At 35.6% G+C, this 25,633-nt stretch overlaps 2 protein-coding genes across 4 annotated transcripts; one reads left to right on the top strand and one right to left on the bottom strand.

The window, feature by feature from the left end:
- Window positions 1-10,698: 10,698 nt before the first annotated feature.
- On the top strand, window positions 10,699-12,906 carry LOC127117880 (probable E3 ubiquitin-protein ligase RHC1A). 2 transcript variants are annotated; one of them, XM_051048003.1, is made up of 2 exons: window positions 10,699-10,831; window positions 11,701-12,906. In XM_051048003.1, the coding sequence occupies exon 2, from the start codon at window positions 11,708-11,710 to the stop codon at window positions 12,704-12,706; it is 999 nt and encodes a 332-aa protein (XP_050903960.1). In that variant the 5' UTR covers window positions 10,699-10,831; window positions 11,701-11,707; the 3' UTR covers window positions 12,707-12,906. The 2 variants fall into 2 exon arrangements, with proteins under 2 accessions (XP_050903960.1, XP_050903961.1); XM_051048004.1 differs by lacking the exon at window positions 10,699-10,831 and adding an exon at window positions 10,832-10,932.
- Window positions 12,907-21,616: 8,710 nt separating this feature from the next.
- LOC127117877 (uncharacterized) lies at window positions 21,617-25,375 on the bottom strand. 2 transcript variants are annotated; one of them, XM_051048001.1, is made up of 14 exons: window positions 25,057-25,374; window positions 24,888-24,928; window positions 24,487-24,579; window positions 24,319-24,393; window positions 24,143-24,192; window positions 23,915-24,004; window positions 23,748-23,804; window positions 23,484-23,553; window positions 23,244-23,345; window positions 22,956-23,008; window positions 22,722-22,860; window positions 22,551-22,635; window positions 22,156-22,284; window positions 21,617-21,986 (listed from the first exon to the last, which is right to left on the bottom strand). In XM_051048001.1, exons 1-14 carry the CDS (start codon window positions 25,331-25,333, stop codon window positions 21,805-21,807), a joined length of 1,443 nt encoding a protein of 480 aa, XP_050903958.1. In that variant the 5' UTR covers window positions 25,334-25,374; the 3' UTR covers window positions 21,617-21,804. The 2 variants fall into 2 exon arrangements, with proteins under 2 accessions (XP_050903958.1, XP_050903959.1); XM_051048002.1 differs by lacking the exon at window positions 24,143-24,192 and having other exon boundaries at window positions 23,484-23,549; window positions 25,057-25,375.
- Window positions 25,376-25,633: the final 258 nt, after the last annotated feature.

Here is a 25,633-nt window from a genome sequence, read left to right as displayed (position 1 = left end):
TTGGGCTTTGCAATGCACCTGCTACTTTTCAGTGATGCATGATATCGATTTTCTTCGACTTATGGGTGTAGTTTTGATGAGTGCTTATGGAACCTTGAGAAAGTCTTAGAGAGGTGTGTTAAGGTTAACCTTATGCTAAATCAGGAAAATGACACTTTATGGTGAAAAAAGGCATTGTCCTGGGATACTTGGTGTCTGAAAGAAGAATATAGGTAGACAAAGACAAAATTGAAGTGATAGAGAAGCTAAACCCCCCTCACCATTATGAGGGATATTAGAAGTTTTTTATGTCATGTCGGCTTTTGTCGTCGTTTCATCAAAGATTTCTCTAAGATTACCAAGCCCTTAACTGGGCTATTGATGAAAGATGTTGAATTCAACTTCAATAGTGAATGTCTTAAAGCCTTCGTGACTTTGAAAGATGCTTTGATTTCTATGTCTATAATGTAACCCTCAATTGGGAGGTTCCTTTTGAGATTACGTGTGACACCAGCGACTGCGATGTAGGTGCGGTCTTAGGCCAAAGGAAAGAAAATAAGATGCATGTTATTTACTATGCTAGTAGGAATCTGAATGAGGCGCAAATTAATTATGAAACCACCGAAAAAGAACTATTGGTCATAGTCTTTGCTATTGACAAATTTCTCTCCTACCTAGTGGGGTCGAAAATAATTATCTATATCGACCATGCAGCCATTAGGCATCTCGTAAGCAAAAAGGATATTAAGCGTAGACTTATTAGGTGGATGTTGTTGTTACAAGATTTTGAAATTGAGATTAAGGATAAAAAAGGGACGAAAAATGAGGTTGCCAATCATTTGTCCCGATTGACCGACCTTAAAGCGGAAAAGTTGCCTCTTGATGACTCTTTCCCGAATGAGAAACTTTTTTCATTGATTGGGAAAGAAACGCGTTGGTATGAAGACTTTATCAATTACCTTGTTTTCAGTGTCTTACCTCTGGACATAAATTATCATCGTAACAAGAATTTTTTTCTCCGACCTCAAGCATTACTATTGGGATGAGCCTCTACTTTTCAAGAGAGTCACTAATGGAATTTATCAAAGATGTATCCCTGAGGAAGAGGTTGAAAGTGTAATGGCTCATTTCCATGCCTCCACCTATAGTGGGCATGCTAGTATTGAAAAAGCCGTGTCAAAGATTTTGCAAGTCGGCCTCTATTAGCCAACTATCTTTAAGGACATTAATGCTTTCATAAAGAGATATGAACAATGCCAATGCATGGGAAATATATCTAAGAGGAATGAAATGCCTTTGAATAACATCCTTGAAGTTGAAATTTTTGATGTCTGAGGTGTTGACTTTATGGGACCATTCCCTTCCTCTCTAGAGAACTATTACATTCTAGTGGTCATCGATTATGTGTCCAAGTGGATTGAGGTCATTGCCTCTCTAACAAATGATGCTCGAGTTGTTATAAAAATGTTTTGAAAAATCATCTTCCCAAGGTTCAGGGTCCCTAGATTAATGATTAGCGATGAAGGGTCTCACTTCATCGCAAGGCAATTTGAAAGTCTTCTTAAGAAGTATGGGGTGAGGCATAGAATCTCCATACCTTACCACCCATAAACAAACGGCTAAGTAGAGGTCTCTAATAGAGAGATAAAATCCATTTTATAAAATACAGTATCCCTCTCTAGGAAGGATTTGTCTTCTAAACTCGACGACGCACTGTGGGCATACCGTACTGCCTGCAAAACCCCTATTGGGATGACCCTTTCGGTCGATTTATGGAAAGTCTTGCCATTTTGCTGTTGAGCTTGAGCATAGAGCTTATTGGGCCATAAAAGCTCTAAATTTATATTATCAGGAAGCAGGAGAAAAAATGAAGTTACAGTTGAGCGAGCTTGAGGAACTAAGGCTTGATGTGTACGAGAACACCAAGCTTTATAAAGAAAGAACCAAAAGGTGGAATGATAAAAGAATCATGAACTGTGAGTTCAAATAAGGTGAACTAGTCTTGTTGTTTAACTCAATACTTAAGCTTGTTCCCGAAAACTTAGGTCTAGGTGGTCAGGTCCATTCTTTGTGAAAAGTGTAAAACTATATGGAGCGGTAAAGGTTTGGAGCGAGACTGTAGGCTCGTTGACTATAAATGGACAACGCTTGAAACATTATGCTACTTGAGACGTAGTTGATAAAAGGGTTGTATTTAGTTCTTAAGGAACCATCTTGAATGGAAAAACTCGAGAACCTTCAAGTCATGCGATGTTCAACAAGGCGTTATTGGGAGGAAACCCACAACTTTTATTGCTAATCTTTTGTTTCTTTTGTTATGTTTCCCTTTGTGTCGCTCTTAGTTTGCAGATGCAAGCAATGATGCAGCAACTGATGTTGCATTTCCCTGTTCCTCATTGAGGATATATGTGAGTCCACCCCACCTTTCTTGTGCTAAAATATTGAGGACAATGTTTGATTCAAGTTTGGGGGGGGGGGGGGTACTTGTTTTCATTATTTTCTTTTCATTTGTTTATTTTCTTGTTTTTTTGTCTTTTGTTTTCTATTTGCTCCTGTTAAGTTTTATTCCCTAAAAGTCACTTTTGAAGTCTCTCCCAAATTAGGACAATATTTTTTTTCTTTTAAAAGCTTTGATTTTAAGGGATGTTGAGAAAGTATATATAGTTTGAAGGAATATAGGCTAGGACTAGAGACATTGGGAATGTTTGAAAACTTAGGTATGACCCAAAATACCCTAGGTCTCTTGGAGTAAGGACACGCGTCCAACATGTAGATTTGTTCCATAGTACTAATCTTTGAGAAGTATTTTCTGATTAGTTTATATTAATAGTCCGACATAATTAAAAAGACTTGCATAAACGTATGGTTGGTTGTGAAACAAATAATTTAGGCACAAAAAATGATGAAATAAAAAGGTAATAAAGACAACTAGTCCTTTTAAGTTAGGTAACCATCACCCGATTATTCAACATAACGGTGGTTGAGTCTCAATTTTCGTCTCAAAGTGGACTAATAAACGCCAATTTGCATAAAATCATTGAAAAAAAATACAATAAAAAGGTTCCTAGAGAAAAATTCTCGATCGATCTTGTGCATGTGAGGAAAAAAATAATTGTAAATACCTTAATATGAGTGTCTGAATGAAAGGGGAAGAAAATCGAAAAAGAGACTTAAGCCCAAAGCATAGTTGGAAAGGTATCAGAAAGGGAGATATAGGTCCGTGGTTTTACCGCGGTGTGTGTTCTGGTAATACTTCCGTTGACGGATGATTACCAAGAGAACTAGGCCTGGCCAATCGGAACAAAAACTCACGTATGAGTACCAACATACTTCATTTTCACAAGCTATTTCATTTGAAGTAAACCACTTGATCCAAAAATTTGCTATGAAAGCTTTGTTGCTTGAGGATAAGCAACAATCTAAGTTTGGGGGAGTTTGATAAGTGGTTTTTATATCATTTTTATTAGTTGTTTTTCCTTCATATTTTACCGTTTTCGTTTGCTTTTTTTTCATTTTACCAATTTTTACGCTTTGGTATTGTATTTCCTTTGTTTTTAGGTCAAAATAAGCATTCCAAGCGAAATAAGGACGAAAAGTGGACATAACACAAAAAAGGCAAAGAATCGAAAAATTCTCCATACAAAAACCAGGGGCCTGTTACGAGTACTTGTAAGGGCTATTACGGGCCGTAACAAGCTTAACCCCCCAACCCTAGTTTTAAAGCGCCCCAGTATAAATACCAGAGGCATGTTACAACCACCCGTAATGGCCATTACGATCTGTAACAGGAAGGCAAGCTTTTCCACGATTTGTTTCCTTTTCTGGCCCAATTCCATATGCTTAAAGGCTTTTGATTGTTCGGATCCGATCTTCATTGGTTGTAATTGGCATTGAAACTAAGGATATTATTTCCATGTTTAGTATTTGATATAAAAACTAATAGGTAGTCTTAAGTTTTTATCCAACAATTTTTCAGTTTATGCTTATTTTAACGCATGTTGTAAAAATCTCCATTTGACTAGCTGAATCAAGTTTCTTAATTTCAAGTATTTATTTTCTGTTATTCAGGTTTTTGTTTATCGCTTTATTTATATGTTTATCAATTATGTCTTTGTCTGTAGTAATAGCCTTGATTAGATTATTCCTCACCATGAGTGAGTAGTCCACTAGGGACTAAGGGTTATGAATCCTATCGTATGACTATTCGCATAAACTTAAGCTAGTTACGAGAATTTCACCTTTTTTATTTTAAAAGTCTGAGTTTTTAACTCAAACCTTTGCTACGAAATTAAGAGTGCTTTTATGCGTTCTCCTTATGCTAAAAGGGTAGAGGCGAATGCCGAAAAGCTTTTTTAAACAATCAAGTTAAAAGTCATGAAAGTGATTAGACGAAATTGAGAAAATTTTCAATTTTTAATAGCTGTGCAAATGTAATGACCACTAAAAAACGTTTCTGTGCGAGCGAAAGCGGACGTGTTTCCTGTTCGTTAGAGGTAAGGCAATATGTTGGAAAAAGTAGGTATTGTCATGATAATCTATTTTTCTATAAACTGAGTCATGATTCTCGTAATATAAATGCTTAAGTCATATGGAGACGTCTAAGATAGGAGTCATAACCCTAAGTCCTGTTTGTTTTATATTCAAAGTGTTTTTATTCAATTAAGTTATTTTTCACAAAAGTGCTTTTTTAGTTAAGTCGCTTTATTTTCCACTATTCGGTTGCTCTAACATTACATAGATAGGATAGAAATCGGTAATTAACCATTGGTCTATGAGGATCGATACTTTTTTACTACTCCGACATTTGTCGTATGCTTGCGGCGTGTCAAAACTCTAAGAGATGTATGAGTTATGAAACTTATGGATGTTTCTTTGGGTTTCCATGTTTTCCTTGCTTGAATGTTCTTGCCTTTTTTTCTGTTGAGCCTTGGTTGACTATAGGGCTGAAGGTATCCATACAGTTTATAACAATAGGCCTTATATGACCATATATTCCACAATGATGACATCTCCGAGAAGAGTTATTATTTCCTCTGTATTGAGGGTACACATCTTGAGTCGGTTGTTGAGACATATGATCCATCATCAAAAACTAAGTTTTCTTCTCGTGGGGAACAAGCTTCTTAGTGGAAACTTTTATTTCTTTGCTCATGAAGCTGTAATTAAATCTTATTCCCTTCACATTTGTAGACATCTTCCTGACCTCCAGGATTTCATCCAGCATATTTGAGCAATTGTTCAACATACGAACAAATTTTGTCATATTTTCTAGTTTGGAATTTAACAGGGTGACCTCCTATTCTAGACCAGTGATTGCTGAAACAAGTTTATCTTTTTACTGAAGGAGAGTACTTATTGTTTTCTTATGTTTCTCTCCTACCATGCATGCTTCCTCCCACTAGATGTACAAAAGTTTGTGTATTTAAGCTAACTATTCATCAATGATGTTTTCATCACTAGACTCACTACCAGATTCATACTTTCCAGTGAATGCCATCACACTATTAGTTGTTTCTTCTTCACTCTCATCTTCAGAATCTTCATCAGACCAAGTAGTTAGTATTCCCTTTTTCTGTTTCTTTAAAAACGCGGGACATCCAGCTTTGATGTGACCGAAACCTTTACATTCATGACATTGTATTCCTTTGTCTTTGTTTGGTTTGTCTTCATCTTTTCTATTGCGCTAGCGACCAATGTTCTTAAAGTTGTCTAACCCTTTATCTTCGACATTTGTCCTCAATCTTATGTCCAATCTCTTCAAGGCTTTGTTAAACTTTCGATAAAGAAGAGCTTATCATCTGACATAACTTTGTCAGTATCCTTCTCACATTGATATTCATTTTCTTCAATGTTTGATATAAACACTATACACTTATTCTTCTTTTCAGACCTATCATTTATAGCCATCTCAAATATTTGTAGAGAACCAATGAGTTCATCATCTTTGATTTTGGTTAAGTCTTGGACTTCTTCAATAATTGTAACCTTCATATCAAACTGCTTAGTTCGTGATTTGAGGATTTTTCCGACTAGATTTTCTTCAGACATCTTCTCTCCCAAGGCAAAAGAAGTGTTGGCTATGTCATGAGGAGAATGTTAAAGTTAGAGATGGGTTCATCTTCTTTCATTATAAGATTCTCAAAATTGGTTGTGAGAAGCTGCAACCTTGACATGTGAACTTTGGATGTGCCTTCATGTGCAATTTTGAGGATCTCCCAAGCCTCTTTGGCTTCGGTACAGGTGTTTATTAATCTAAACATGTTATTGTCCACACAATTGAAAATAACATTCAGGGCTTTGGAGTTTCGAATAACTTATTTATCTTCAATATTAGACCACTCAACTTATGGATTTAAGATAGATATTCCATCTTGAGAGGTAGTCACGGGGTGTTTCCAACCTTTTATTATAACCTTCCATGTCTTGTTGTCCATGGATTTAATAAAAGCAATCATTTTAGCTTTCTAATAATCATAGTTGGTACCATCCAAGACAAGTCCATGGATTTTTCCAACTAGCTTTTCTTCAGACATCTTCTCTCCTAAGGCAAAAGAAGTGTTGGCTATGTCATGAAGGAGAATGTTGAAGTTAGAGATGGATTCATCTTCTTTCATTATAAGATTCTCAAAATTGGTTGTGAGAAGCAGCAACCTTAACATATGAACTTTGGATGTGCCTTCATGTATAATTTTGAGGATCTCCCAAGCCTCTTTGGCTTCGGTACATGTGTTTATTAATCTAAACATGTTATTGTGCACATCATTGAAAATAACATTAAAGGCTTTGGAGTTTCCAATAACTTATTTATCTTAACTATTAGACCACTCAACTTATGGATTTAAGATACATGTTCCATATTAAGAGGTAGTCACAGGGTGTTTCTAACCTTTTATTATAACCTTCCATGTATTGTTGTCCATGGATTTAATAAAAGCGATCATTTTAGATTTATAATAGTCATAGTTGGTACCATCCAAGACAAGTGGTCTATTGACTCATTCTCCTTCCTTATTATTCTCCATTTGAATATAATACACTTTCCATGGAGCTCAATCAAATGAAACAGGGTGTCTGCTCTGATGCCAATTTAAATTCTAATCTTTGCAGGACAAATGTTGGAAATAATATCTGCGATAATGGGTACAAAATGCTTGGATTAGATTAACATGATGCAATAAATAAATCATAAAAAAATAAAGGATACAAATGATTGTTAACCCAGTTAGGTGCAACATCACCTATCTCTGAGAGGTTCCAACCCAAGAAAGGAAACTCACTCTCAATAGTATTAGTACAAATAGTCTTAGATAAACAATCCTTGTTCAATGCCTCTCTTCCAAATACTACTCATTTCCTTCTATTTAGGACTCCACCTAAATATGAGAATTCCTCTCACTTTCTCTTAATCACTACCCTAGTGATCAATGCATACAACATGTTTAAATATTGTTGAAATACAACTCAACTAACATAATGAACCTATATGCCTTAGATATGGAAATTGGAAACTATAAAGGTGTACAATAAACAACAAAAATAAAGACTCAAATAGAAAAACCTAAAACTCTTGATCGTGTTTCTTTGTTAGGAATGAGTCTCTTTATATAGAAAATTATATGCTGGCATGGGCACCTGATTTGAAAATAAATAAATTTGATTTTGATGCAAACTTTATTTTGGTGCAGATTTGACTTGATATCCATTAATGTCCACAAAGAGATTTGACCTAATTTAATTTGATTTGATATTGGACAATCTTTTTAGCCAATCTTCTTTAAAAAGAATATTTCTAAAAGATACAACTCATAAATGACAAATCTCCTTGGAACCAATCAAACACACACACAAATTTAATAAAGTAACCTGTCTTACACACTGAGGCCAAATGTTACACCTCATGCTGGAACATCTTGTCCCACATGATGCGTCTTCACAATTTACATCTTTTTGCTCATATTGTTTTACCTTAGCCATCAAATCAAAGGAACAACAATTAGCCTCATACGTAGTCATGGTGATTAAGAATGGGATGATTTGGTTAACCTACCCACAATTATCCAATTCGAAACATGATCGTCAAAAGTACAAGGTAAAACCACAACAAGGTTCATAAAGATAATTTTCCTTTTTTTCCTATTTGGACACTCTCAAAGGTGACAACATACCGCTAACTCTCGATTTGCCACCCTGATCTACTTAGTCACGGAGTTTCCCGGAGTTTGTGACTTCTTCTTCCTTGAATTGAATCAACAAGCTCAATAAATCACTACACCCTAATTTGGTTTGATAGCCAATGCTTCCAGATCTTCGTGATACTAAACATTGATCCCTCACCTACAGGTGCTACCGATAACCCGTCTTCCACGAATTCTCTAACATTTGAGATAAAACTTACAATCCAACTACCGATAATATGAACAACTTCACCTGACCTACTACCGCGTACTAAAACATATACACACTCGATGCCTCATTACCTCCACATGTCTCCAATAACATGTCTCCTACTTGGTGCAGACATATATTTCATCCATTCTTAGGAGCATCTGACTCTCAAATCCTCCATGAAGACCTCACTAAGCCCTTCCATCTAACATATTCCACTACGCTACTCTGATTTGAGTCGGCGCAAAACACATCAGATTTATAGGTCTTGGTTAGCTTTTGGGCATGCATAGGAAAATCCTGTCTGACCCTCCATATCGTCTACCGATTAAGACAACACCAACATCTTATTGACATCCATTGATAGAATAACTTCCTTGCCGACACACAAAAGTTGAGAACAAGATAACCACTTACCCATATGATAAATATGCAGGAGTCACACGAAAACCCCAAATTAGGCGTCCACACTTAGAACACCCTGAGCTTCATCAGACAATGAGAAGTTCCTAACGGTAGAACTCCTAAATCACTCACACGATTACGACCACTCAAGGTCCCCCTCACAAGAATAAACTCAGAGCTTGGTATATTCCACAATCATCCGATATGAGCTAGCTATGCATAGTCCTCTATATACAACATAAGCTAGGAAGGTAACCTCACTATGCAACTCATAGATCATTGACTGTATGATAGTTTTTGACTGACTAGTTTGGCGTGTGAATCACTGACTGCCCCACTCTACTTCATGAGAGTCCTGGTCCGTGTTAGTATTCGGTCAGAGTTACACACTAAACTTTAGAAACATCTCATTACCACTCTCGCATGGGAGGATAGCTCACACATCCTGTCGATGGATATGGTGGCGTTGTATACATCTGGTACCACTCACATGAGGGTCTACCTCCGAGATCATGTATCTAAATGAACTGTCCATATGTCATACCACGACTACCCACCGATGTTTGTGTATGTTTAAGAAGGTTGTAAAGAACTCTTGATATAAGACTTGTACAAAGATCTAAACATAGTAGAAAATCCTTTAAAATGTGAAGGGACTAGATGTATCCTGATTGATATAGAGAATCAATATATTTGCTTTGTGTTATTTATCTTTATGCAATTTACTAATTTACTTTTTGCAATTTAAAATTATCATAAGAAACAATCATATTCATAACTTCCTGAATAATAACAAGTTAAAAATCAAACAACCTTAATTCGCTCTCTTTTAGATTGTATCTCATAGTTAGAATTTTAATTTTAAAAATTTCAAAAACAAAATAAAAAATTAATTTCAACTTTTTATTTTAATTTTTATTCCTCTATCTATAAATTTGATAATTACTTCAACCACTATATAATTTGGTCTACTTATTTTACTTAATAAAATTTTTATATCAAATAAAAAACAATAAAGATGTATACTAGTTATTGTATTTTATTTTTATTTAGATAGTGTCTAAAACTCTAAAAACTCTTCCATGATCAAAATATTAAAGATTTGGTAATAAAATTTTGAAATTAAAATTATTGTAGAAATCGGTGTCTATGGGGAATTTTTTATTATTTTATTTTCAAAATTTATTTTAGTTTCTGGAAACAAATTTTAAAAAATTGAAAATAAATTTTTTAATAGAGATGCAATTAAGAAAGAAATTATTTTATTTTAGTTTTAATTTTTTAATTTTAATTTTGTTCTAAAAACCTATAAAAAAAGTATTAGTTCTTATAAACTTTTATATTTAATTTAATAGTCAACCGAACTATATAACCTTATTGATTTTATTTGATATAAATTTTCTGGTCTAATTATTATTTCCTAAATTGTTAATTTGTGCGTATATAATCTTCAACCAATATGTCTAATTTTGATCTGATTATTATATTTGATATATAAATTGAATCTTCAACCACTTCATATATAATTTTTTTATGATATTGATTTTACTTAATATAAAGATTTGTTTAATTATTTTAAAAGAAAATAGATGACTAAGATTTGAATTTTTCTATATAAATAATTTGGATGTTTCTCTTTCTCTCTATATATATTCTTAAAATCTCTTTTTTATTGAAGTAAAATATTGGATATTTAGCTAAATTAAAAAGATATCCGAATAATTTTATCGAAGTGCCTATTAGGTGAAATTACCTTCTATTTTTCTATATTTGATTTGGTCAATAGTAAACTCTATATTATTCAACTTTTATTACGTGGAAATTACCAATACAACTTCTTTTGGAATTTCCAAATTACACCTAATATATTCCTTTTTTTGGTACAATATTTTTCTTCCCTTTTATTATTATTTTATCATAAAAAAAAAAAGAATGAGTCATTATTCTAATCTCAAGTGGTGAAAAACCAAATGTCAATTTCCTTAGAACAAAGCATAAAACTCTCTCTCTCTCTCTAGAATCTCAGGTTACTAAGCTCTGAGTTTTCGCTATTTCCTTTTTTGTAAGTTCACTCTCATGAACCCTGAATTTTTCATCCTTCTTCTTCAGTTTTTGATTGATTCTGTGTGAATTTTAGCCTAGTCTTGTTCTATGAGTAAATGGGTATTGATTAATTGAAACCCCATTTGAAAAAAATCGTTCTTTTATTACTGTGTTTTATTGCTACCCTAAATTTTCAGTTGTTGGTTGGTTATGAATTTTGATTTTTAATTGTTTTATTTTGGTAATTTATTGCATTAATTTAGGGTAAATTGTTTTCATTTATGATGAATGTGTGCATAGATTTGTTTCCCCCTGATTATGTAACTGTCGGAACTGTTCTTTGTTGTTTGAAGGAGAAAAAGTTTTTGTGGGATAGAATATGAAATTTGTCATTGTAGTTGTTGTTTACAATTTTCTTTCAATTCTCTGAATGATTTTTCATTTTGTGATGTTTAACTATTGCCAAATTGGGATGGTGAATCTTAAAGGTTTGTGATGAATGAATTGCCAACATATGCTAACAGTAGAATAGAAAATTGGGATGTTGAGTCTTTAAGGGTTTGTTTCATTTATTGATTCCAACTCTATTAATTGTTTTTATTTTTGTATAGATAGATCATAGACTCTGTTGTACCGACACCTCTGAAAAAAGACGTGTTAGTGTAGTGTCAGGGTACCAACTCCAACACGACACTGACACTTGTGATTAAGCTTAATTTATTCTTTTTAAAAAAAAATTATTACCAGTGTCGGCGTGTCAGTGTTGGTGTTGTGTCCGGTGTCCGTGTCCGTGCTTTGTGTTTGTGCTTCATAGATGATAGATAGGTATAAATATGATTAAGAAGGAAAATTAAAATTTGATGTGTATTTTACTATTTCTGAATACAGTTGAAGAATGTCAAGTGGAGCAACGCATTGGTGTTATGAATGCAGTCGGCCAATTGTGCTTGAAGGGAGAGGCATTGTCTGCCCTTACTGTGATGACGGATTTGTTCAAGAACTTGATGAGATGCGAGGCGTTGCACCTCAAAACACCCTTCCGTCACGCTCGGGAGAGTTTCATCAAATGCCTGACTTATTTGATGCTATTCATGCTTTTGTGGGGAACAGAGGTTCCGAAAACAGGTTTGGGCTTATGGATGCTGTTGATAATTTCATGCGGCATAGGATGGCTGGAATGCACCCGAACTTTGATGTTAGAGGGAGGTCCGGTTCGTCTGTCCCGGTTCCTGAACAGAGTTGGGGCGTTTATAGTTCCGGTCCTTTTTTAGTATTTCACGGTCAAGTTCCTGGATTAAACTTGCCGAATGGAAGCTCGAGAGGAGGTTCCAGGCGCGGTGATTTTGGTGACTACTTTATGGGTTCTGGACTGGAAGAACTTATCGAACAACTCACCATGAATGATCGGCGTGGTCCAGCCCCAGCTGCACGATCATCAATTGATGCAATGCCGACTATTAGGATCACACAGGCGCATCTTCGCTCGGACTCACATTGTCCAGTCTGTAAAGAAAAATTCGAACTTGGTTCTGAAGCAAGAGAGATGCCATGCGACCATATTTACCATTCTGACTGTATTATTCCTTGGTTGGTTCAACATAACTCGTGTCCTGTTTGTCGCGTCGAGCTGCCACCACAAGGACAAGTTAGTTCTCGTGGTGGTGGTGGTGGTCGAAGTTGGGGAGGAAGGAATGGTGGCAACAACGGTGGAAATGGGAATAGCAGAGAGAGTGACCGTCAGAACAATGGAAGGAGAAATCCGTTTTCGTTTCTGTGGCCATTCCGTTCTTCTTCGTCTAGTTCAAACAATAATCAATATTCTGAGGGAAGCACTTCTTCAACCAATGCTGACCAGAATAACGGAACTAGTTACCATGGATGGCACGATAACTAAAAAAGCTTCTGCATTTCTTCTGGTGGATTAAGTATATCACTGCATGTTGAATAATGCTTGAAATTTGTAATGAGATGGTAAGAGTATATTAATATTGTAATTTCAACTTTTTCTCATGTAAGGGAAATGGGAGATAGAAGTATGTTCAAAATCTTTGTACATGTTATTATTTAGTAAGTTGAATCTCTTTGAAGCTTTCACATGTCATTATATAATTTGTTTGTTCCTTTCCCCTTTTGGTGTTATGCAATGAAAGATTGAATCCAGAGGCCGTCTTGAATTTGTGATCTTTATTAGGAATTTAAGTTTGAATCTTTAGTAAAGTCCTATACGTTAGAATAATATATTTAAAGAGATTGACATTTGTATATTCTTAATTATAATATATTAAATTATTCAATTTTGATATGGTATCATGAGTTCTTGTTCGAGAAGGTTTTGCTCCCGCATTAAAAAAATTTAATCACTTTTCATTGTAGCATTATTCACAATACAATTTAAAACTGCGGATTACTGTTCAGCGCACTGCGGATTAATGTTCAGCGCATTGTGTGGAACTGTTCACCGCATTGTTTTGGGGACACTGGTCATTGCGTTGTTGCGGCACTGTTCATCGTCACTTTCAACACTGTTCACCGCCACTGTTTTGGCATTGTTTACGGTACTTTTCAGCATTGTTCATCGTTACTGTTTACGGTACTGCTCATCACCACAGTTTGAACAACCTCGCACTCGCTTGTGATTTTTTTTACTTGCATCTATTTCTAAATTTTTTCAATGGTTGACAATAAAGAAGAAACAAATGCGTACAAATCTGAATCTGAATTACCTATTATTCCTCAGGTTTACAAGTTGAATGAAATTTTTTATTTAAAGTGGTCTCAACTAGTGAAAACGACCTTGAAAGGTAAGGGAAAAGCAAAATAGCTTACAGATGCACCTCCCAAAGAGAAAGATCCCAAATTTGACAAGTGGGATACAAAAGATTCATCGATCATTGCATGGTTATGGCTTTCAATGTCTCCTGAAATGAGTGACATTTGCATGTTCCTAAGTACGACAAAAGAGATTTGGAAAGCATTAAAAAAAACTTATGCTAAAACCAAAGATGCTGCCCAAATATATTATGTGAAGGTGAAAACACTGGGAACTAAGCAAGGCAACAAAATAATTACAAAATATGTTAATCATCTCAAAGCCTTGTGGGTAGAGTTAGACCACTACAGAGTTATCAAAACCAAGTGTACAACAGATGCAACAAAACTTAGGGAGTACATTGAACAAGATAGAGTCTACGACTTTCTGGTAGGCCTCAACTCTTACTTTGACCATGTTAGAGTACAAATTCTTGGCAAAGAAAAAATACTGAACATTAATGATGTAGTGTCTATAGTGAGGAATGAAGAAAGAATGAGGGAATTAATGTTGACACCACCATCTATGGAAATCTCAACATTGCTAGTTAAGAAGAGTTCAACCATGTTAGTTGATCAGAAGAAGTTGGGAGAAACATATGTCGAGAAGAAGGGCGAAAGGGTGTGGTGTACTTATTGTAACAAGCCTCGTCATACTCGAGAAAAATGTTGAAAATTGATTAACCGACCTCCAAATAGTGAATGGGGACAAAAAAGAGACTTATTCAAAAAGGGGGGACATGCACACATGGATGGAAGTACTAGTGGAGACAGTCTAGAAGGAGGGGTGCACTTTAACCTAAGCGAAGTAGAAAAAGTGAGATCTCTCCTCAATAAGTTGGAGAAATCACCAGGTACTTATTCTTTAACACGTGCAGGTACGTTTCTATTATCTTTTTCATTTGACAACTCTCCATTTTCGTTTGGACTTAATGCCTCAGATATACCCTTTAAACAATACTAGATATTAGACACTGACCATATGACACCCTTACCCACACACTTCTCCACCTATTCACCTTGCCCTAGTAACAAAAAAATCCACTACAGATGACACCCTTATAACTATAGCAGGTGAATGAACAATTAAACTTTATTCATCCATGACTCTTAACAACGTCCTTCATATCCCAAAATTAACTACTAGCCTAATTTCCATCTTCCAATTGCCCTTGGGAAAGATACCATAAAATGTACCAAACAACCACTTTACCCTTTATCCAGCTACCTAAGTTTTGAACACGTTTCACCTACCCATAAAGCCTTCCTTACAAATCTTTAACACTATAAAACTACCTACCTCTCTATTTGAGGCATTTTCTGACAGGAAATGAAAATAAACCATGGATTTGAAGATGGAGCCACTAAAAAAGAACAATACTTGGGAGTTGGTTTCTTTACCAAATGTCAAGAAACTTATAAGGTGCAAGTGAGTATACACTATTAAATACAAGGCAGATGGATGGATTGAGAGGTACAACGCAAGATTGGTATCCAAAAGATTCACTCAAACCTATGGAGTGGATTATTCAGAGACATTTGCTCTAGTTGAAAAAATGAATACAGTTAGAGTGATATTATCTTTAGCAACTAATTGTAATTGGAACTTAAACCAATTCGATATTGTTAAGAATATGTTATCAATCAATTAGTATTGATTGATATTCAATTAGTCATAACTGTAATTGATATTATTTCCTATTGTATATTCCCTATTTGCATATAAATATACACCATGTGTGATCATATTAGACACACAGAGATACAATTACAATATGGTATCTAGAGCTGGTTGACCTACTGTCTTCCACAAAATAAAAATAATTTTTTTTCCTTTTTTTCCGGCCACCCACAGCGCCGCCGCCGTCTCCGCCGCTCATGTTGACTTTTCGGCGAGATTCCTATACGCCGGAATCGTCTCCTACAGATCGGCCAGATTCACTGCCTTCCGCCGCCGCACGCGTCCGCACACGTCTCTCCTTCATCGCACGTGAATCTCACGCGCCGGACAATTATCCGCGCATCCGCTGCCCCCAGCCGTCGCCGTTTTTCCAGATCTGCTCTCGGTTTTTCGTTCTGAGCCATCCAATATCATGGGAGATACCGATTCCATCATGTTCACTAAAATTCCACTTATTCCGTGTGAGAAACTGACCGGAACAGCCAACTACAACATATGGGCTGGTGCTGTCAAGATGTGGTTTCACGGTCAGGGATATGAGGATCACTTAACTACAAAAGCCGATACTATTCTCGCTGCCAAACGCGATATGTGGAAACAAACCGATGCTTCTCTATGCACTGTATTATGGTTTTCCATAGCAACTAATCTCCAAGCACAATACCAAGCCTATACCACTTGCTACGAGGTTTGGGAAAAGGCCAAGAAAGTCTTCTCAAATGATGTCCATAATCTTTACAGTGTCATCACCAAACTCCGCTCTTTGAAATTGGAGAATATGGATATGCAAGGCTATCTGACTCAGCTTGACGCGTTAAAGGAAAATTTCACAACCTTAATGCCCTTTACAAAAGATGCAACAACTTATGCTGAACAACAAAGTAAGTATTTCATGGTCATGGCACTTGCTGGACTGCCATCTGAACTTGATTCCGTTCGAAATCAGATTTTATCAGGTACCAACGTTCCTAACTATGAAGCAGTTAGTGAACAATTGTTACGCTTGGCTACACCTCATGCTTTTGGACCGGTCCCTACTTCCTCTCCCACTGAATCATCTGCTCTTGCTTCCCACTATCACGGTCGTGGTGGACGAACCGGTGGACGTCAAAGTATTCGTTGTAACTATTGCAATCGTTACGGTCACATTGAAGCCGATTGTCGTACAAAGGCAAGAGAACAACAACGACAACCACGGATCACTGCCGTTGCTCAACCGGATATCACTAAAGATGTCACTATTCCCGCCGCTGATTACAATGATTTCCTCCAATACAAAGCAGCCCATCAACAATCATCATCTGCCGCTGCTGCTCAGTCGGGTAATCCTGTAGCTTTTGTCTCTACATCTTCACTTGGTCCTTGGGTCCTTGACTCTGGTGCATCTGATCATATGACTGGTAATAAATCTCTTTTATCTCATTTGTCTTATTCTGATTCTTTGCCTTCTGTCACTGTGGCGGATGGTTCTAAAGCCAAAGTTCAAGGCCTTGGTCAGGCACATCCACTTCCAAACTTGTCTTTAGAGTCTGTCCTTTACATTCCTGGTTGTCCCTTTAATCTAATATCTGTTCACAAGCTTATTCGTACTCTTGATTGTTCAGTTCTTTTTAATGCTAATTCTGTTCATATCCAGGATCGACGTACAAGACGGACGATTGGAGCAAGGAGTGAAGCTGGAGGATTATATCATCTTTCTCCACCTGTGGCCTGTGCTTCTATTGCTTCTCAAGAACTCACACATCAACGTTTGGGTCACCCTAGTCAAAATAAAATGCGTCTTTTAGTTCCTAGTCTTTCTAAGCTTTCTTCTTTTGAGTGTCAGTCCTGTCAATTAGGCAAACATACTCGTAGTACTTATTGTCAACGAGTAAATAAAAGCGTTGCATCACCTTTTGCTTTAGTTCACTCTGATATTTGGGGTCCTAGTCGTGTGAAGTCTACTTTAGGATACTATTACTTTGTAACGTTCATCGACGATTACTCACGATGCACTTGTTTATTTCTAATGAAAAATCGTTCAGATGTTTTCCGTATATTCCAAGAGTTTTATGCTGAAATTAAAAACCAGTTTAATACTACCATTAAAATTTTATGCACAGATAATGCTCGTGAATATATGTCATCCCAGTTTCAATCTTTTTTAACATTATAGGGAATTATTCACCAATCATCATGTGCTCATACACCACAACAGAACGGTGTTGCTGAACGGAAGAATCGTCATTTAGTTGAAACTGCACGGACTCTTCTTCTTCACCACAATGTACCCTCTCGTTTTTGGGGTGATGCTCTCCTCACCGCATGTCACCTTATCAACCGAATGCCTTCCTCGGTCCTTCAAGATCAGATTCCATACTATATCTTGAATCAGGAACACGATCTCTACCCCATTCCCCTTCGTGTGTTTGGTTGCACATGCTTTGTTCATGATCTTAATCCAGGTAAAGACAAACTTTCCGCTAAATCTCTCAAATGCATTTTTCTAGGCTACTCACGTATACAAAAGGGATATCGTTGTTTTTGTCCTCAACTTCAACGGTACATTGTCTCTTCCGATGTAACATTTTTTGAAGGTTCTCCTTTTTTCTCTGCCTCTTCGTCCTCCCAGGAGATTTGTAATTTAGATGATCAAGATATCCCTTCTGTAATCCCCACACCCATTAAACCTCCTTTGCAGGTATATCAGCGACGCACAACGCGTCCATCGGCATTTAGAGATGATATTGATCCACCAACACCATCTCCTACTCCAATTGTTCCTCCAGCTACGTCACCTGAACTTGACCTTCCAATAGCATTACGAAAAGGTATTCGATCTCATAATCCAAATCCTAAATATGTTTGTGCTTTAAATTATGAGCGTCTATCTACTTCCTATGTTTCTTTTGTGTCTGCTTTGGATTCTGTGTCTATTCCTAAGTCTACAGGTGAAGCTATGACTGACCCCAATTGGCGTCAGGCGATGGTGGAAGAAATGACTGCATTGCATTCAAATAACACTTGGGACATTGTTCCTTTACCGCCAGACAAAACTACAGTGGGCTGTCGATGGGTTTATACAGTAAAAATTGGACCAGATGGTCAGATTGATCGTTTTAAAGCTCGTTTGGTAGCCAAGGGATACACACAAATATTTGGCCTTGATTATGGTGACACATTTTCTCCAGTGGCTAAGATTAGTTCAGTCCGTCTCTTCCTTGCATTGGCTGCTATTAATCATTGGTCGCTTCATCAGTTGGATATTAAAAACGCATTCTTACACGGAGAATTGGAGGAGGAAGTGTATATGGATCAATCTTCAGGTTTTACTATTCCTGGTAATTCAAGATTTTTTTGTCGGCTCAATCGATCTCTTTATGGGCTAAAACAATCTCCACGTGCTTGGTTTGGTCGCTTCAGCTCTGCCTTGATACAGTTTGGTATGACTAGATGTGAAGCAGATCATTCTGTTTTCTTCCTTCACTCTTCCAACGGACAACACATCTTTCTTGTGGTTTATGTTGATGACATTGTTATCACTGGAGACGATACAGACAGTATTCAGCGACTCAAAACTCATCTTTTCAAAAACTTTCAGACAAAAGATTTGGGTCCACTCAGATACTTCTTAGGTATTGAGGTTGCACAGTCCTCATCAGGCATTGCAATTAACCAACATAAGTATGCATTAGACATCCTAACTGAAACTGGTATGCTTGACTGTCGTCCGATTGATACTCCTATGGATCCCAATGTCAAGCTTCTTCCGGGTCAGGGGGAGTTGTTGAAAGACCCGGGAAGATATTGACGTCTAGTGGGTAGACTCAATTATCTTATAGTCACCAGACCAGATATTACTTTTTCAGTGAGTATTGTGAGTCAATTCCTTAATGCTCCTTGTGATACTCATTGGAATGTCGTTATTCGGATTCTCAGATATATAAAGAATGCACCAGGAAAAGGCCTATTATATGAAGATAAGGGTGATGCTAAAATCACTTGTTACTCAGATGCAGATTGGGCAGGATCACCGTCGGATAGGAGATCCACTTCTGGATATTGTGTTCTTATTGGAGGAAATATGATCTCATGGAGAAGCAAGAAACAAAACACAGTTGCATTATCTAGTGTTGAAGCTGAATATCGGGCTATGGCAGCAGCCTCAAAAGAACTTGCTTGGCTTAAGAATTTTCTCTCAGAACTTAGGTTCGGTGACCTTCAGAACACAAAACTCATATGCGACAATCAAGCGGCACTCCACATTGCGTCCAATCCGGTTTTCCATGAACGGATCAAGCACATAGAAATAGATTGTCACTATGTAAGAGACAAGGTACTGTCGGGAGAAATAACCACGGAATTTGTAAAATCTGAAGATCAATTGGCTGATATGTTTACCAAGTCTCTCAAGGGTTCTCGAGTGAATTATATTTGTAACAAGCTCGGATCATACAATATATATGATCCGACTTGAGGGGGAGTGTTAAGAATATGTTATCAATCAATTAGTATTGATTGATATTCAATTAGTCATAACTGTAATTGATATTATTTCCTATTGTATATTCCCTATTTGCATATAAATATACACCATGTGTGATCATATTAGACACACAGAGATACAATTACAATAGATATGAAGAATGCATTCCTTCATGGTGAACTTGAAGAAGAAACCTACATGGATATACCTCATGGATTTCGTGAACATACTACCACCAACACCGTTTGCAAGTTTAAAAAATATTTATATGAGTTAAAGCAATCGCCACGAGCATGGTTTAGAAGATTTACTAAAGTTATGATATGAGCTTCAAACCAAGTCAAGGAGGTCATACCTTATTTATCAAACATTCTGAAACAGGGGGAGTAACTGTGTTATTGGTATATGTATATTATAGTCACAGGTAATGATGAGGAAGAATAACAATTGTTAGATATACACTTAGCCAAGGAATTTGAAATTAAATCCTTGGGAAAATTACAATGCTTTTTGGGAATTGAAGTTGCCCACTCTAAGAAATGAATTTTCATATCTCAACAAAAATACATTATTGATCTTCTGCAGGAAACTGACAAGACAACATGCAAACATACAAATACTCCAGTTGATCCAAATGTAAAGTTGGGAAATATAGAAGAAGATATTGTGGTTGATAAAGAATTGTATCAGAGATTAGTCAGAAAACTTATATCTCTCTCACATACTAGACTTGATGTTGCTTTTGCGGTTAGCTTAGTCAGCCAATTCATGCACCGACCAAAAGAGATTCACTTACAAGCCGCGTTCCGAATTCTACAATATTTGAAAGGAACACCTGGTAGAAAAAATTTGTTTGAAATAAATCGGAGTATAGGTCTTGAAGCATATACCGATGCCGACTATGCAGAGTCAGTTGTTGATAGGAGATCAACTACAGGTTACCATACTTTCATAGGTGGAAATCTTGTGACTTGGAAAAGTAAGAAACAAAATGTAGTATCGAGATCTATTGCCGAAGCAGAGTTCAGGGCAATGACACAAGGGATATGTGAACTAATATGGATGAAATCAATCTTAGAATATATGAGGATAAAGTGCGATGAACCGATGAGACTTTATTGTGATAATAAGTCGGCTATCAGCATAGCTCATAACCCAGTGCAACATGACATAACCAAACATATTAAAGTTGATAGACATTTCATTAAAGAAAAATTAGATAGTGGTCTTATTTTCATTTCATATGTGTCATCTCAAGACAACCTTGCAGATCTTCTAACAAAAGGGTTGAACAACAATAACTTTGAAAAAATTGTTTCCAAGCTGATAATGATAGATATATATTTACCAGCTTGAAGGGGAGTGTTATAAATAATTAATTTGTTATTTTTATTAGTAATTTAAGTTTGGATTTTTAGTAAGGTCCATTAGATCAAAATACTCTATTTAAAGAGATTATCACTTGTATATTTTTAATTATAATATATCAAATTATTCAACTTTGATAATAACTAGGCACCCTATTCAGTCATGGTACAAACTTGTTATGAAGCTCTATTTAATTACAATTTATTTGTGATAAATTTGAAGCATTTTATTGTAGTTCATCTTGCACACTCTCAAAATAGTCCTGATTGAAAAAAAAGTCTTGTATATATGTTTTATCCCCTTGTAATATAGTTGGTCATTGCAATCAAATGCAAATTGATCCACTAACTTTGCCAGTCTGGAAAAACTCCATTGAACCACTACTTTTGGTTATGGAGTATATTGGATGCAAAATGGACAGTTCATAATATCTATCTACACACAGCCCTTGAAATATACTTCAAATAATAGAGAAATCAAAATAAGGTATAATGATTTGAGTTGAAATTTTATCCAATTGGAATAGTATCTATATATACATGACTCTTTTCTACCAAGTGTTCCCTTAAGTAACTTTACACTATAAGACTTTAAGTATGCTTTAATAATAATTACAAACAGAATCAGACAAAAAGGTGTAAGAAAATATCCATAAGATGAAAATGCTTTCTCAAAGGTGCTGGAAGTTCTCAAATAATTCAGAGAGAATAACATATCCTGAACCACCAAGGACCATTAGTAGGGTTATCCTCCCTCCTGGAACAAGTTCAGGTAGTTTCACAGATGATGATGAATTTGAGTTCCTATCAGACCATGACATTGCAGCCGGAATAACTCCGAAAAGCAGCAACACTGTCAATGACAAGAAACAACCAAAAAAACCTGTCAACTCAAATTTAGTTTTCAAGAATCAATTGGAAGATCCGAGTTCGAATCGTGACTGAAACAATCGTCCGGCCATAAAAAATGTTGTACTTATAAGTTAAAAGTTAACATGTTTATGAAAATAATGAGCATTTACCTCCATATGTTCCAGCAAAGTCCAAGGCTTTAAAAAATATTTCAGGGTCCAATAATGAGAATAGAAATGGTGGAATTAAAGTTAGTATGTAAGGAAGAGGTTTGTTCTGGCCTGTTGGAAGATTCAACACTGAAAAAAAATCAACACAATGAAACAATAAAGGTATCGTTCAGATACTAACGGAACATATCATATCTGATCTATGCAGCACCGAGACTTCAGATTGAAAGTATATTTGGTATCTGACATGTGTCAATGTTCGACATACACTGATACATGTGATTGCACTTAATCAAATCAAAATTTCAAATTATCAGTGTCAGCATGTCAGTTTTTCATAATACGTGATAGTACATAAAATAATTTCGATGAAATAGGAAATATAATATACATACAGTCTGCTAGAAAGTCTGACAAACCCAAAACAAATCCAATGTAAGAAGTAGCAATTGCGAGAAATGAGAAGACCTCAACTATAGGCTGCAAGAAAAAAAGTTTTACTAATTAGTCATGAAACTTCAATGCAGTATTGGAAAAAAAAGTGGATTCTGTCATAAGAAACTTACTCCAATTGTTCCATTTGAAGATCTCAGCTGTTGTAATGGATCTAATCCCATTGGATTGTCACCAACAGTCCCTAAGATAACACCATTCCAAATGAGAAATAGAACAAGAGGTATACCAGTTCCTAGTACTATTGCACTCCTGCAACAAAAAGAAGTGACACAATAAAGTCTAGAAAACTTCAAATGTGCATAACTTGTGATGTTTGAGAAAAGAGCAAAGATGAGATTTGTCACCTTACTTTTAACAAGTCTCCTTCAAGATTTGTACAAAGAACAGGTACTACATTCTGAATAAGAATACAATCAAAGTGTTAAAACCTTGTCCATTGTTCATCTGAAGCACCGATACCTCTCAAAATAGGTGTGTCTGTGTCCATGTCGGACATCGACAGTTGTGATTATGTTCAATGGATTAGTTTTTTAAATTATTACTCGTGTTGACATGACAGTGTCGGTGTCGTGTTCGGTGTCCGTGTCTGTGATTGTGTTTCATAGTCAACATCTTGAGGTTAGGGATGTTACCTGATAAACAAATGAGAGTGCAATAATTGGTATACTCATAGGAACTGCTTGGAAGTTTGCTTTCAAAAGAGCATCCAAGTGCAGGTTTCCACTTGCAACTGCCTAATATAGAAAAACAAATCTTAGTCTCAACATGAACAAATATGGTTTCTATATAATTTTATAGTCATATGAATCATGTAATAGATAAGAGATAAATTATATAAGAAAGTTTCATAAGTTTTGGCATAAAAATCTTACCACAAGAGCTACAAAAAAGCTAATGATTCCAATGACTAGAACTCCATTAACTGCACCAATAAATCGCTGGCTACAAATCACGATTAAGTATTGTCAGAGGACACGTTATGTAGTACCGACACTTCAGATTGATTCAACCATTTTTTTCATTTTTTAAAACTATTATCGATGTCTACGAATCAGTGTCGTGTCTGTGTCAGTGTTTCGGAACTTGATAGAGAAGAAACTTTTTGTTCTTGAAAACATGAAGAAAGAAAAACAAACCTTCCAAAGAAGCATATCCCTCCAAAAACCAATGAAAACAAAGTTCCACTTTCCCAACTGTAATCAAAATGCTACTATTATTAGCCCTTAACAAGCTTTGAATGCATGGAAAACCAGAAATATAAGAAAATTTAGGCAAAATTTAGGGCCTAGTTAATGGATTGTACATTGGAATGTGAAGAAAATTTGTCAAGATATCCGAAGAACGAGCTATATAGGCAACCAAAACTGCATAATGGATGAAGATGTATGACCAACTGCAAGAAAATCGCACCGATCATAAAAAATTTCTTAAAAAAATGAAGAGAAATTACATGAGATGATTTGAAATCAATATGCTCTCAGAAAAGTAGCTAAAATAATACTTCATTTACATAGATGATTTATAAACTTACCATGAAATTTGGACTCCTACTGTCCCTAAAGTTCTTCTTGCTATTGATACCTGAACTTAATCAAGATCAAGTTACTAAAAGTTGTCTCAAAAACTAAAACTTCAAAAAGTGACATTAGAGTGTAACTTCTCGGAACTTTTTCTCTAGAATTTAGTATCATTCTATTAGGGAGTTACCAATGATACGCCGCCAGAACCAAGATCACACATGGTGTTGACATTTACTTCAGCAAGGAGCAAACCTGTCACAACCTGCAAGAATTCTTATCAGAAGTGCTTATATATAACTAAATAAGTGATTATTTTTCAGAAGAAAAAAATATAATAGGCAATGAGAATTATTACCATGAATAACCAACAAAGAATGCAAGTAACTGTGGATGCTAAAAAGCCTGATTCTTGTGTCACTGCAGGAATTGCAAGTATCCCGGCACCTACCTGCAATATTTCTTAGCATTTGACACACAAACATCGACACCAGACACAATATTGATACTGAGCATAGCATTGATGACACACAAACACCGACACCAGACACAATATTGATACTGTACGTAACACTTACAACAAACAAACACTGGCAGTAGACACGATATTGATACTGGAGATAACATTCATACATAGACACTATTAATAATTTAAGAAAACAAAATAGTTTCAATGAATGTGCTTATATAAACATATTAAAATTACACACACAATACATAAGCACATAATACAAAATTGAAAGAGCAAGAGTTTCTCACCGTAGTGCCTGCAACCAGGAAAATTGCACTAGATAAGCTTCCTGTTAATACCAAAACACAGAAAGAAAGAAAAACATGAACAAGTTAGATTCACATCATTGCAAATTTTACACTAAAGAAAAATAAAACAGAAGAGAAAAAGAGGTGTGCAAATAGCAATGTAACCAACCAGGTTCTCTCTTTAAAGTAACTTGGTTAATGTTTGAGAACAAACGCTCAAATTGAAATGCTTCTTCTTCTTCTTCTTCTTTTTCTTCTTGTATAGATTGAGTTTCTTTTTGTTGTGAGAAACATTTGTGAAGTTTTTTTCTACTCAAACTCAAAGGAGAAGGAAGGTTAGTTTGATGAAGAAATGGAGGAAGTTTAAATAGTAATTGTTGTCTCCTTTGTTGGATCAAAAAAGTTGGAATATGGAAGAATGGTGAAAGAGAAGAACAAGACACCATTTTATTTGTTTTGGTGTGTGACAAATTTGAGTATATATGAAATTTAAGTGTCACTTAAAAGTAATGAAAGGCTATTATTATCTACCTCTAGTTTTATTTGAGATAATGTGGGCCATAGTCTATTGAATCTTTCAATTTAGTTTTATAATGAGTTTTTTCCTTTTTTTTTTTTGTTATTGCATTTTATATATATATATATATATATATATATATATATATATATATATATATATATATATATATATATATATATATATATATATATATATATATATATATATATGTTCATGTTTTAAATTC

This window comes from Lathyrus oleraceus, chromosome 2, assembly GCF_024323335.1.
Source record: "Lathyrus oleraceus cultivar Zhongwan6 chromosome 2, CAAS_Psat_ZW6_1.0, whole genome shotgun sequence".
Lineage (NCBI taxonomy): Eukaryota > Viridiplantae > Streptophyta > Magnoliopsida > Fabales > Fabaceae > Lathyrus > Lathyrus oleraceus.
The sequence above is the reverse complement of the archived record's forward strand: the minus strand, read 5'-3'. Positions and strand labels throughout refer to the sequence as shown.